Source organism: Symphalangus syndactylus, chromosome 8 (assembly GCF_028878055.3).
Source record: "Symphalangus syndactylus isolate Jambi chromosome 8, NHGRI_mSymSyn1-v2.1_pri, whole genome shotgun sequence".
Classification (NCBI taxonomy): domain Eukaryota; kingdom Metazoa; phylum Chordata; class Mammalia; order Primates; family Hylobatidae; genus Symphalangus; species Symphalangus syndactylus.
This window is the reverse complement of record NC_072430.2, coordinates 23,518,152-23,532,809: the sequence shown is the minus strand read 5'-3', so window position 1 is coordinate 23,532,809 and position 14,658 is coordinate 23,518,152. Positions and strand designations below refer to the sequence as shown.

Here is a 14,658-nt window from a genome sequence, read left to right as displayed (position 1 = left end):
TAAAAATTTACTTATCTTCCTTAAAATACTGATTAAATTCTTGTATGTAATCATTTTAAAAAATGACTGTGTGCCTAATACATATTACAAGATGATTCTTCTCTTTGTTTTTCTTCTTCTTCCTTTTTTTTTTTTTTTTTTTTTTTTTTTTTTTTTTTTTTTGCTTTTATCTAGTTGCTTCCAAGATCCGGTACTTGCAGGAATATCATAACCGGGTTCTCCACAACATTTATCCTGTGCCATCAGGAACAGATATTGCAAACACCTTGAAATACTTTTCTCAGACCTTGTTAAGGTAAGCTTTACAATATCCTCTACTTTGAGAGAATTATTAGGTAGTATTGCTGAATTTATTGGGATCTAAATTTTTATTGAATTGCAAGTTTTAAAGGGCCTATGTTTTCTAGTGCTCTGCCAGAAGAGTCTGCACTCAAGTTCTCTGGGTGTATGTAGCAAATTGGATCCCAGGCCCAGCTGAAAAAGATTGGTTGCCTGGCTACTGCCTGCTTTCCTGCATTGAACATCTTTTCAGGGGATCTTTAAAATGATACAGTTCTATATTTGGCACTAATATAGAGTGGGATTAAAAGGAGAGCCTACAATTGCTTAAAATTAATAATTGGAAACACTTTTGGTCTAAAAGCAATTCAGAATTATGTGGCATTTTAGGTTCATCATTAGCATTTTCTATTTCCCTTAGTGTAATATACAGTGATAATAGTTATTTTTAATCTGGGTAACACTTCACGTGTTCAACATGCTTTGCCTTGATAATGAAATTCTATGAAGGACAAGGAAAAAAAATAGGACTCTTTTTCTTTTGTCTACTTTTACTGTAAGGTAGAGATAGGAGGGCCCTATTTGCTCCACGTATCTTGATTAAGAAAACAGAGCAAACAAAGATGAACTGTTCAAGTAAAGGCTCAATTGTTTTGGGAAATAACATTGAAGAATTCAGAAGAACCTCTCACGTTCCATTAAATTCCAAGATGTGGTTTCTCCATTACCACAGTCTTCTCACTTCAGATCTGATTTTGGCAACACATAAATTGGCTTGGTACTGTTTCTTTTAGCTGTACAGAAGCAAAAATTTTGTAAGACAGATATTAGGAGAACACAAATTTGCAAAGACTAGTGGCACTGGAGTTTCTAGCAGTCGGAGGCTTTGCCACGGGCAAAGCTGAGTGCTTTGTGGATGGAAGCTTCATGCGATCAAGTCAGCTACGAATCTTTTGCAGTCCTCCTATCTCTCTGTTCTTATTTTTTGAAATATCTTTCCTTCTTTAGAGTCCTTAGTGATCCTGTTCTATATTGAAGGGCTTCTGCTTATCAGATTCATACATTTCACACTTGCACAGTAAGGTTAGGACCTCTTACAGGATATTTTCCTTCTTCTCAAATTGTAATGGAATAATTAGCCCAATTTTCATAGTGATCATCAGAAAAATTTATGAATCAAAGCATCCAATTCTGTTCTCTTGAATTCTCCTTTTGTCTTTGAGGTCCAAGTTCTCAATGGTAAACAGTTTCCTTTATGATAGATTCTGAAAGTTCTCAAAACAAGAGACACTTTTCAGTAGGAAGCATGCTGAATTCCATTTGCCAGGAAACTAACATCCTAGTTGGCACCTCAGAGCTTGCTGCTTAGGTCTTAGTAATTGTGCCCAAGAGTTAAGGAATTTAAAATATTGAAAAGTCATGTTTGCAAGACGTAAATATTCCATTTTCTTAAGCAGTGGACCATTAGAATATGATCATAAGTGGTAGCATTTTAGTGGTAAAACTGGTAGTTTGTTCAAGTGGCTTGTTGGAGAAGATCCCATGCAACTGAGCTGAGTTCATTTTCAAAGGGAGGCAACATCAACATCTGCTGCTAATGGTAATAGTAACAATTGCAACCATTTTTTTTTAACTAGAAGTACAGAACTGTTGATACGTACATCCATAACAATTGTATTTGTACTTCTTCATTTTATTTATGCTATTAGAAAGTTCAAGACAGCCAGACATGGTGGCTGGCATCTATAATCCCAGCTGCTTGGGAGGCTGAGGTGGCAGATTAAAGGAAGTGCTTAGCACCAAGATTTGTCAACTTTTCAGAATTTAAGTGAATTTAAGTGGAGATAATGTTAGCAACCAAAGTCTCAAACTTGAAGTTTGAGACCAGCCACAAGTTTGAGATCAGCCTGGACAACATAGTAAGACCCCATCTCTAAAAAATTCTTTTAACAATTAGCCAGGTGTGGTGGCATGCACCTTTAGTCCAAGCTCCTTGGAGGCTGAGGGAGGAGGACTGCTTGAGCCTAGGAGTTTGAAGCTACAGTGAGCCTTGATTGCACCACTGTACTCCAGCCTGGGTGACAGAGTGACACCCTATCTCTAAGATAAATATAAATAAATAAATTCAAAGACAAATAAGATGATCTAAGTAGTTGGTGTCCAAGATTATTGGCAGTAAGATTTTCTACTACAAACAAGATTTTCTACTGCAAAATTATTATATATTGTTTAATATTATTAAAGCATTTAATATCATCTTTATGTTCAGAAGCACTTTTTGCTTTCAGAACTCAGGTTTTTGGGGAAAAATAACAAGAAGAAAGAATTAGAGATTAATTCTCACAAAGTAACTATTTGTCTTTCTATTTGGATATTCTCAATGAAGTTAAAATGGTTTTTTTTGGTTAAAATATGCAACTTGAAATTTCAGCAGCTTCACTTGAGTCAGGGTTGCATTTCTGGAGCAATAGTTCGCTGGTATTTGTTCATCCATACAACTCTCATGATTTTAGTAGAGTTTTGTACCTATTTCGAAATTAGCTTAGACATTTAACTTCAATTTATTTAATTCGCAGGAGGGGAGCGATTATATGTTACTATAGTTGACTATAAAATCAGTTGAAGAGTCCACATATGTCCACTTAGCTCATAATTAGACTCATATTTGTGTTCATGGGCATTCCTTAAACTCTAGTAGTGGAAGGTGAGTCATGCGTGTTATTCAGCTTGCTAGCCCTTGTGTCTGGAGTGGTGTTTGACCCAGAGAAGGCGATCAGTAAATGTTTGTTGAATTGAATTGAATTGACTTTAGTCCAAATCTCATCCAGCGTTGGAATCCTTCTAGTAAATGCTATTTACTTAATCTAGTGGTGACCTGGGGTCTGGTAAAGTTACATCTGAGTGCCGAGTTGTACTCATTTTAATTTAGCAGATACCTAAGTTCAGCAGTGAGCAACACACAACTTCAGAGTTTAGTTTTTTGTTTGCTTTTAGCATTAGAAGTAACTACCAAGACCATCTAGTTTAATCTCCCCTCACTGCTACATGGGAGGGAGTCTGTTCTTTTTATATTGGAAACATCCTGTGGCCATATTTTCAACAGCAAAGGTCTTTAAGAATCTTGCCTTTTACCTGGCAGGACATTTAAAGGATCCTAGTCTTCTTCCTATGTCAAACATTCTTTTGGAATTTCTTCCCCCAGATCTCTCTTCTGGTGCTGTTTAGGCTGCTAGCATGTAAAATCTTTTAACAAAATTACATTTGGGGAAAGTTGCTTGCTGCTATTTAGAAAATGCCTAATATGTTATAAAAATGGATTGTAGACACAGCATAATAATCTTAATTGAATTATAATTTCCAATTGCTTAGGAAGAATATATGTACATATAGATATATCCACCATATTATTGGTTAAGTCATGGAGGAACTTGAGAGCATCACATAATGAAGTAAATTTTGTTAAGATTCAACTCAAATGTCAACATGCCTAATCTTAAAGGAAGTTTGTTTGACATATTAATTTTCTGTGCTATACATACCTCAGGGCAACTTCTCATCTTTCCTCACACCAACAGAGGTCTTCCTCTCTTGATGCTGAAAGTCAATGGTTGATAAAGAGAATCTCAGGAGGAAAAGGGAAAGGTGAAAAGCTGGCTGCAGAGTCAAACTCTTCTGAGCAGGGCATTCTTAATATTCATTTTGGTTGGGTTTGCAGCATCAAACTCTTCTGAGCAGGGCATTCTTAATATTCATTTTGGTTGGGTTTACAGAACTCTGGGAAAGAATTTCAGGTGGGGAAAATGGTTTTATCAACTCCCAAGTTAGGCAGTTTGGTTGGGGAAATACTTTTTTTTTTTTCTGAATAAACTTCACAAAACATCATAAAATCACGATGCATTGTACATTTATTCATGAGCCCTTCTTAAGTTTTTCCACAAATGAAAACATTTCCTTACATTGAGACATGAATGGTAATTTAAAACTGGTTTCATGGATGACTCATTTTCAGCCATTTTTTTTCTCAACCTCACCGAATTCTCAAATCTAAAGGCAGTGAGAGAGAAGTTTTACTGTTTTCATGCTGACATTCTTCCCTCCCTGCATGTATGAAGCTGTTGTTGCTATCATTTGGGAACCCCACATATACAGGAAGGGAAAAATATCAAAGTAGAGTCTCCAAAGTATTTGTTAACTGACACTGTACTTTGGAAAAATACTAAGGTATATTTGAAAAAATAATGTGTTTATTTCCCCCACCAAGAAGTTTGATCAGAGCATTGCACTTAATTTAAAGCATAGCATTAATTTATGGTATTTAGCTATTTTTATTTTCTAAGGCAAAATGTTGTTCTCCTTATACCACTTCTATAAGATTCACATTTTGTAATTTTGAAAAGATGCCAATAGTAGGTTAATTTCGGGCCGAAGTTTGGGAAATAATATATCTGACTTGTAGCCATTGTGATTCTAGAGGAATTTTCAGTGGGATTAGAATCCTACAGGATTAAAACAGATTTTTGGTGACTGGGTTTATTAAGAATATAACATTAATAAAGGTGGTATTCTTAGGAATAATTGAGTCATGTGAGAAAAGTATAAAGTCTGATGAAAAATCTGATGGCATTTATAATAGATACAGTCAGGTGGTAACTGGAATGTTGATATTATCCCATTATAAAGTATAAGCTTACAAAGTCAAATACATCACACACAAAAAGGTAAATTAAATCCCTTTAAATTACAAAAAAGTCTTAAGTTATTTATTGATAAGAACTATTACATAAGTATTCTGAAATTATTTTTATTATTATCAATTGTTTTCCCCTGGACATTGGGTAACAGAAGACAAAGGAAACCGAGGTAAATTAGGCACATGGAAAATACAAAGCATGTAGTCATTTTTCTTACATTGTGACATATTTTGCACTAAGAGTAAATAATAAAAATAAATGCAAACTTGATAGAGCAAGCATGCTTGACACTAACCTCACATCACTGTAAAATTGTAAATGTAATATCATTAACTAAGAACTTAGTAATGTTTGATGCACATAGAGCAACTGTAAAACAAGGTTATTTTTATGTAATGAACCATTTATAAACTGTTATCTACTTGGACTAACATAAGTGTACTATATAAAAGCACTTTGCAAGTGCGCAGATATTATCATTCTAATGTATAGCTATTGTCTTTAATGCTAAATAGTATAACCTAATTTTACAAAATCTAAACATTTTGCTAAGCAGTTACTTCTTCTATTTTTAAATTAACAACTTTTCTGCTTTATCGCTTTTACTGAAAGGTTTTTATTTTAAAATTAAGGCTAAAAGAAAACCAATTTATTTTTAGAATTTATTTTTATTCCCATTAATTTTTTTTTAACTTTCTAAATTATCTTTCCTTTAGTCTTTAGTGAGTTTTGTTGAATAATAACGTAAGTAGCAGCAGTAATATATGAAATCTTACTGTATGATGTGCAGCTATATGACAGATACTGCCTGCTTAGTCGTTAGGATTTTGAAGGTAACTATTTAATAAACCACTGTTCGTATTCATAAAATAAAATGTTTCCTCCCCAACATGCAAAATTTAAAAAACACACATAAATAACCATTATCATTAGTTCACAAACATATGCTACGGACCATCAACTATATATTATTTTATAGCTTTTCCAATGTAGTTTAGCTAACATTTTAGAAATATGTATTATTTCTAAATTCATATGCCTGTTTAAACTTCATTATCTCAAATGATACTGACAGAATGTCATGAAACAGTATCATAATATACATATAGACATTATTTTGATGCAATAAACATGTGATTTTTAAGACTTTCTTAATAAACACACATGTTTATTCTTTGCTGAAACATGTTTCTGCAAGTGCCATACCTATATTTTGCAAGTTCCTATTTACCTGATGAAGACAGTCTTGCTGAAAACGTCTTTTCCTTTGAAAGCTCCTTGTAATTAGGAATAAGAGCCCTTACTCATTAGACAAAGCCATTGTTTTTTTTTTTTTCCCAGGAAACCTCTCCTTCAGCAAATTGCTAAACTGTAAAACATGGGTTTGGCACTGAAACATGCATTTTTATATTTTTGCTCCTTACTAACCAGATAACACATGAGATGCAATGAGACTTCCACAAAGTAAACCATGTATTATTGGTACCTCTGAGCACGAAGCTATGTGACCAGTACTAGATTGGTAGACCCTGCTGGTGTGGCAGTTGCATCTTATGTGGAATGTATCTGGTGTTTTATTATTTGTTTTAGAGTGTCATTTCAATGTAATGTGCTGTTCTTTGTGTCTTTGTTGTCTCTTTTTTTTCTTTGTCCCCCCAACAGCATTTTGTCCCGCACAGGGAAGAAGGAAAACCAAGATGCCTCCAATTTGACAGTGCCCATGACCATGTGTCTTTTTCCTGTGCCATTCCCACTCACCCCATCTCTAAGACCGCAGGTCAGTTCCATCAACCCTACTGTTACTCGCTCCCTCCTTTACAGCGTCCTGCGAGATGCTCCCTCAGAACGCGGCCCGCAAAGTCGTGATGCTCAGTTGTCAGACTACCCTTCTTTGGACTACCAAGGCCTCTACGTGACTTTGGTGACTCTCCTGGATCTAGTTCCTTTACTACAGCATGGCCAACACGGTGAGCACTTAGCTGAAACCTTTGGAAATCTACATGGATACTTATGAATGTATATGATGCTGAGCAAGGGGCTTGGAGATGGTCACTGCTGTAATCAATCACCTCAAAGGGCTTTGTGTGGCTAGAAGCACTACACTGAAACTTCATTATGGTGCTTCCCATACTATCATTTTACACTGTTTTATTGCCAGAGGGATGTTATCCAAGTGGAGTACTGGGGGGGAGAATGGGGCTGGAGAAAGGAGGAAGACGTATAACAAGAAATTTTCTCTTCTTTCCTCATCAGTTATCCTGAGGACTCTTGTTGAAGTTATGAGTGGGGAGATAAGATTTTAAAACTGTCGCCCAGAAAATTAAGAAGTAGAGCATGAAGAGCAGGCTATAATCCACTGACTGATTCTGTGATTTTTGAGGGAGCAAATTCTCTAGGACCCATTTTTTCCTGTCTCTTTAATAAAGTCAGGAGGTTAGATGAGAAGTAATCTCTAAGAACTCTTCCAAATGTAAACAACAATCAATAGTTATTACAAAATGTTGTATCAAAATGTAGATATAGTATATAGTGGCGCTGTATGCTGTATTCAGCATATGGTATTAGTGGTGCTATATTATTTGCAGTATGTATACAATGTATGCTATTAGTGGTGCTTAGAATAGAAATCTAAGAGCCTGCTTCTTTTCTTAACTCTTCCCTCTTTCTACTCTGTGTCCTTAGCCAGTTTCATTATCTTGCTTGCTTAGCAAATTCTCCTAACCCATAAAAATGGGAGAATCAAATGAAAAACAATGCAATAAGAAAAGGGATTTCTGCAGATAATGCACTTTAAAACATTAGTTGTCTTAACTTCAAAACTCTGATAATTTGGTCCCTGGAAGTATGATAACCAAAGTTTCACTGTACAGAAAAATTTGAATTTTGGAAAATAAGTGGGTAGTGGGGGTTATTTTGTCTTTTAGTTACGGCTAACTCCCCTAAGAGAATTCTTGATGGTTTATTTAGTACAACGTGTTCCTAATATTAAAAGTTTAAAAATCTACTGAGATAAAAATGATGAAATAATGACTATTGGATTTGTTTTTTCTTACATTTACAATTCTGTGTTATGGTGAATGTAAAAGGTATAGAAATTCATAAAGTTGCTTTTTGTATAATTCTGTAGCCGTCTTAAGCCTAGCCACTTCTACTGTGATCCTCTGCCAGCTCTGAATTTAAATGAGAGGATTCTGAACATAAGACTGCCAGAGCTTACTATGCTGATGAGCTTGTCAGTGCGTCTCCTTCGTGACTACTAGTCCTGAACTCACCTGGGACTTGCCTGGTCCTGGGTTGGTCCACTGTGTTAGGGGAGCTACCTGTTATCTTCAAAGCCCCTTGATTAAGATAAAGACATTAAATTTGGTAAATTGCAATCTGTATAATTGCAATTAATGTGTAAATTGTGACGATTTCAGGGGAGATGATTTGTATTTCTGCTCTTGTACCTGCAGCCGTTTTGTGACTTTGTGGCATTGTTATTTAGCTATCGTGTTCTTGTTCTGCATGATAGAGCTTAGAAGGTAGGAAAAAACTCAGTAGATCAATGTAATGAATGGTTCAGAGAAACAATACGGCATTGCTTCTTGAAGCATGATCTGAAAAACATTGGAATCACCGAAGGAGTTTGTAACATGGAATTCTGGTCCCACTTGGGGACTTGTGACTGAGAATCACTGAGAGGTGGGGCCTGAGGATCTGAATTTTTAGCAAGATCCTTGTGGATGCTTCTTTTGCACAGACTTTGAGAGCTGCTGCACTAAGACCGGAGGCTGTGTCTTGCTGCTGGGTCTGGGTGGAGGACAGGAAGAGCACTAGGGAACAGTTTTGTCGCAGTTCAACTGCTAACTCTCAGGTGATCCTGAACAATCACCTATCTCCGGACCTCAGTTTCCTTATATGGAAAATACTCCAGTTGGGCTCCTTTCAGTGCTGATGTTCTGTAATTAGGCTAAAAGGCTCAGCAAAAGCAGCTGAGGTGTCTTGTATGCACAGCCTCGGTTAATTCTTAGTAAAACACCTGTGGATTTTCCATTTCGTTCATTTGAGCTCAAGGTTGACTGACCCTGGCCCTCGAGTGTGCACTGTGGCCACATCCTTTCTGTTGTTAGCTGATGTGCCTGTTAAGATGGCATATTAATTCTAATGACAATCAGAAATAACATTAGGAATCCAAAGAAGGTACATCTGCTGCAAGACGAAGAAGAGTCTAGTACTTTTATGTTATAATGAATACAAATGTGATCAAAGTCTTCATCATCAAACCTTGGCTGATGGCCTATATTTTGGGAAGTCCAGGAATATACAAATGTACATTTAGTGTAATGGGATTTGGCCTACATGCATTCTAAAGCTAAATAGTTACGGTTTTGTTGCATCTCCTTTATTTTTATTCTTGTGCAGGTAATAATAATAGTAACTGTTAATATTAATAATAACAGCTAATATTTGTGGAGCACACAGTGTGTGCTACGCTAAGGACTTTACATTTATCTCATTAAAACCTGCTAACAATCCTTCTAATGAAGTGAGGTAGGTATTGTTATGATCCCTGTTTAAAGATGTTGTTAGAAAGATTATTATTAGGTAGCACTTCCTCCCATGATCATTGATGACTCAATGCACAGGGTCATGTAGCACCAGCTTACGGCTTCCCTTGTTTGGTGCTTGCTGAAATTGCTGCTCTGCTGAAGGTTGCAAATTACCTCATTGCCCGACACTCCAGATGGTTTGATTGATGGAGCAGAAATAGCCCGGTTTTATTTCTGATACTGCCCTTGACTTTTCTAAAACTTCCATTGGGCAAATCATCTAACTTCTTGTGCCTCAGTTATCTTGTGTAGAATGTAGTAATATGAATACCAAGTATTACTGAAGATTGAGGAAGTGTGGAGGAAAAATGCATGTAATGGATATTTATATTTCTTAACATATTCATTCATCAGTCATTTATTGACCAATTACCGTATACATGGTACCCTATCAAACATTATGTTTCATAACACTTAATAGGGATGGAAAACTAGTTGCTTATAACTTAAACCAGTTCATTAAAGCTTAAAATGTAAAGTTAGCATATTTTGTTAATTGCAAAATATTCAGTGACTGATTACTCAATTTTGTTTTGTAGATCTTGGACAGTCGATATTTTATACAACTACATGTTTGCTACCTTTTCTCAATGATGATATTCTGAGTACTTTGCCCTACACGATGATATCAACGTTAGCTACCTTTCCTCCATTTCTGCACAAGGATATCATTGAATATCTTAGCACATCTTTTCTACCAATGGCTATATGTAAGTCCAATCTTACCTAATACTAGATTATTTTTATGTATTATATGAATGGAAATTGCTTTTGCTGTTATAGGCGCTAGGTTTTCAAGATTATAATGGAATCACTTGATATATACAGGAGCTATGATTTAAATTCAGTCACTTTAGCATGGATATTATGGTGAAAGTCAAAGAAATGAAAGGCGTCAGGGCTTAGAATTGTTTTATTTAGACTGTTTGATCTTATAGAATAGAAAAAAAGAACATATCAAGGCAGTCTAGATTTCCTGTGTATAAATTACAGTATCTTTTGCCACTTTAGAAAAAAGATGGGGAAAGTATTGTCTCAGATGCAGAAATTCCTATCTTTTGGCTTTGAAGGCAGTAGGATCTGATAGAAAGAGCATTAGATAGTCAGGATGTGTAAATTCTGGTCCCAGCTCTGCCTCTAATCTGGGCAGCTCACGTAGTTAAAACATCATCTACAGAGTGATGAACCCATCAGCTTTTCCTTATAGAGGTATTGTGACGATAAAGTGACTCAAAATTTATGAAAACGCTGAAAAAAGCTAAAGCTTGCAAGTCACGTGCAATGTATGATTATAAACATAAAACTGATTTGAATCCTGTTTCACTTCTGTAGACTTAATCTTACAGGCTTTCCAGACATGCGCACAAAGAGAAAAAATTATTGCATTGTGGTTTTTATGATCAAAATCATTTTCAAGTATTTTTTAAAGAAATGGATTATGGATTAATCTATGTTTCAGTGGGAAATCCGAAAAGATTGTGGGTTAGGAGTCAAACGTCTGGATGCAAATCATAGCTCTTCCGCCTACTAGCTATATGACTTTAGGGAAATTACTCAACTTTCTGTTTCTTTCCTATAAAATAATAGTAATAATAATAATAGCTACCTCATGAAGTTGTGGGATAATTAAGATGGTTAACTTGGAACATTGGTAAAATGCTAGCACAATGCCTGCTATGCAATAAGTGTCAGCTTGCTTCTCTCCTTCTCTCAACTCTTGTTTTAGAAAAATATTTTTGTTGGTTACATTCAACTCCTAGTGATCATTTTTCACATTTTAATTTTATGTACTTACGATCTTTTTAAAGTTGTTGCTCTGTAATAACAATTGGTAACCATATATATATTTTGAGCTACATTTGCTTATTTTTACAATCAAGTTTAATGTTAGCTATGGAATTGTACTTTTCATGTCTTTCAGCAAAGAGTTTGACTTCTCCCTAAATTATATAGCAATTCAAAAAAATTAGCAGACTGATAATACCATTCAAGTAATACAATATTTGATCATTCTCTTCTTTTGTTCTTACTGACAAGTACTCATTTCTTGATATAGTTTTAGAATTGCATAGTCATATCTTTAAAATAAATGATGTTAACTGTTAAACTTAGGCATAAGAATTTTTGGTTTTTTGAAGCATCACAAATGAGACTGTTTCCTTCCTTCCTTCCCTCCCTTCCTTCCTTCCTTCCTTCCTTCCTTCCTTCCTTCCTTCCTTCCTTTCCTTCCTTCCTTTCTTTCCTTCCTCCTTCCCTCCCTTTCTCCATCCTTCCATTCTTCCCTTCCTCCCTTCATCCCTTCTTTCTTTCTTTAGTTTCTTGAGATGGAGTAACACTCTGTCACCCAGGCAGAAGTGCAGTGGTGCAGTTTCGGCTCACTATAACCTCTGCCTCCTGAGTTCAAGTGATTCTCCTGCCTCAGCCTCCCGAATAGCTGGGACTACAGGCGTGAGCCACCACGCCCAGCTAATTTTTGTATTTTTAGTAGAGACGGGGTTTTGCCATGTTGGCCAGGCTGGTCTCGAACTCCTGACCTCAGGTGATCCACCCGCCTCAGCCTCCCAAAGTGCTGGGATTACAGGCATGAGCCACTGCACCTGGCTTCCTCCTTCCCTTCCTCCCTTCCTCTCTCTCTCTTTTTTTTTCTTTTCTTTTTTGATATAGGGTCTTATTCTATTGCCTGGGCTGGAGTGCAGTGGCACAGTCATAGCTCACTGCAGCTTCAAACTCCTTGGCTTAAGTGATCCTTTTGCCTTAGGCTCCCAAGTAGGGTGTGAAGGCCTCTACCACCATGTCCAGCTAATTAAAAAATTTTTTTTGTAGAGATGGGGTCTCACTGTGTTTCCCAGGCTGATCTTGAATTCCTGGCCTCAAGTGATCCTCTTGCCTCAGCCTCCAAAGTGCTGGGAGGCGATGGTGGGATTAATGAGGAGGCTGTAGCTTTCTAACAATTAATCTAATTCACTAAATCCCTCCTTCTTAGGAATAAGTTAATAATTATAGAAGAGGTGTTGAAAATATCAGGCCTCTGAAGTTACATTTAAGATTGATCAAGTATTGTGATAGCTGACAATTTGTTTCTTTACACTTGATTATTAATTTCTACTTAATTAGAAACACAGATTCCAAAACATGCCATGTAGTCATGTTAGAATTCTTACTTACATAAATGTACGAACCTTGGCAACTGAGGAGAATAAAATAGTAAGTTGAGTTTACAAAGTTTGTGTATATCTTAATGTTTATTAGAGGAGTAACTTGGCGTTTATTTGAAGGTATGAACAAGTCACTTCATGTCCCCAAGATCCCATTTTTTTTACTATAAAGAAGGGGTTTGAAAAAAATGTTCAGTCTTGAAGATTACTTCTGGCATACTAATTCTAGTTTAAGTAACATCAATATTATTTTATGTAAGAGGCACGTATTGTCCTCTAACCCAATTGTTGGTCTACTTCATGTGTTTATTTTGTTGCTCTGGTTTTAGTCTCTTAGCTTTGACTTTCCTTTCTCATAATCATTCCTGTGGTTCAATAATAGCCAATATTTGTCATCTTTAAGTCTTTGAAAATAAATTGTAGTACCAACCTTTACAGCCAAATTCGATTACACCATTCAGGTGTTCCTTTGTACTTGTTATTTCATGAGTATACAAAGACACAGATCCAAACCCAGAAGGATATAGTTTCAGATTAATCATGTTAAAATGGACTGATGTGAGAATGTGTGTCTGTGTGTCGTATTCATGTTTTTTGTATTTTTTTGGTAGTTGTTTTGGTGTCTAGAAATTGTGACCAAAACAAGACAAGAGCGCATAACTTCTTGCAGAATATTTTTATTTCAGGACTGAGATGTTAGGATGAAGGATATTGTATGTCCTGAGTACTTGATAAAGTCTTTAAGACAAAAAGCCTTTTTGGTGTGGTGTTCCTAATGTCAGATGGAAAACATGAACTGCTTTTCAGGTGTAAAATGATTCTTTCATTAAGGACCTAGAAGATAAAGTTCTGATCTTTGAAGTGGACCTAACGAGGTATTGCAGCTCTTCAGAGTAAGAGGCCAGCATGTATATCAGAAATTTCCTCCTTACCATCCTTGTCAATAAACCAAGTGCTGGACTTTTATTTTAGAATGAGTCCTTTTAATGTTCTGCAGAGCAAACTTCAACTTACTTATTGTGAAATTTTCCTTTGATATAGCTTTTCTTTTTAACTCCTTCCATAAATAAAATATATTTCTCTTTATTCCAAATGTGCTCAAAATGCTTTGTTTATAAAAAATATATTAAAGGAGTTACTAAGAATTGAGAAAGCATTTGCATGTCACCATAGAAACCTCTCTTTTTCCAATAAAGGATCTGTGATTTGTGGACTGAATTGAAATATGGAGGTTTGGGAGATGATGGCTTTGGCAGAGAAGAGAAAGAGCTGATTCCAAGTGAACATTGATTGATGCAGGCTATGTTATTGTAAAGATGATAATAAAGCTGAACAATTATATCAGCTTAAGATATAATTGTTTAAGATTATTCTAACGTATCCTAGTATCCCAGACTATGCGGTCTTATCTAGTTCCCTTTCCACCTTAAATTTTCTCAAAAAGTCACTTACCTTCAGGGAAAATAAAGGTTCATTTAAATCTTAAGGGCATTATCTCAAAGGCAATTGTGTGACTTACCATTTTTTGTTCTATTCCTACTACTACAGAGGGTGCATGTTATGTTTCTATAACCTTCCAAAGACTAACAACACATAGAAAAAACAGTAAAAATGCAAAATATTGATGATTTTTTAAATAATCTTTAATATATGCAGTCTGTTTTATTAGCTACTGGTTGTTTTTCTAAGATAGGTTTCCCTGTATACTTTGAGAGTTTTATTGCTGAGTCATGGGAAATGTTTTGAAATAGAAATCCAGAAGAGCTGAGTTATAATCCTTCAACTATTGGCAAATCTCCTAATCTCATGGAACTTTGGTTTCCTTAGCTGTAAAATGGTGATTAAGGATAACTTCCTGTGTCTACATCCCATGTTTGTTGTGAAGACCATGAACTAATGTATGAGAATAGCCTTTAAATATCATGTGATGTTATGCACGTG

General features: G+C 35.7%; 1 protein-coding gene across 14 annotated transcripts in view; it reads left to right on the top strand.

Moving 5' to 3' along the window:
• Window positions 1–14,658, top strand: part of UNC79 (unc-79 homolog, NALCN channel complex subunit) — a 309,568-nt gene that overhangs the window by 63,958 nt on the left and 230,952 nt on the right. For 10 of the 14 annotated variants that reach the window (XM_063643951.1, XM_055288333.2, XM_055288330.2 and 7 more), the window contains 3 exons: window positions 175–295; window positions 6,633–6,937; window positions 10,102–10,272. The exons of 1 other annotated variant lie outside the window; for it this stretch is intronic. In XM_063643951.1, coding sequence (XP_063500021.1) covers window positions 6,691–6,937; window positions 10,102–10,272 — 418 coding nt within the window. In that variant the 5' untranslated portion in view covers window positions 175–295; window positions 6,633–6,690. Of the gene's footprint in view, window positions 1–174; window positions 296–6,632; window positions 6,938–10,101; window positions 10,273–14,658 lie in introns of those variants that run through there. 3 more of the 14 variants (XM_055288325.2, XM_055288332.1, XM_055288334.2) reach the window with 2 other exon arrangements.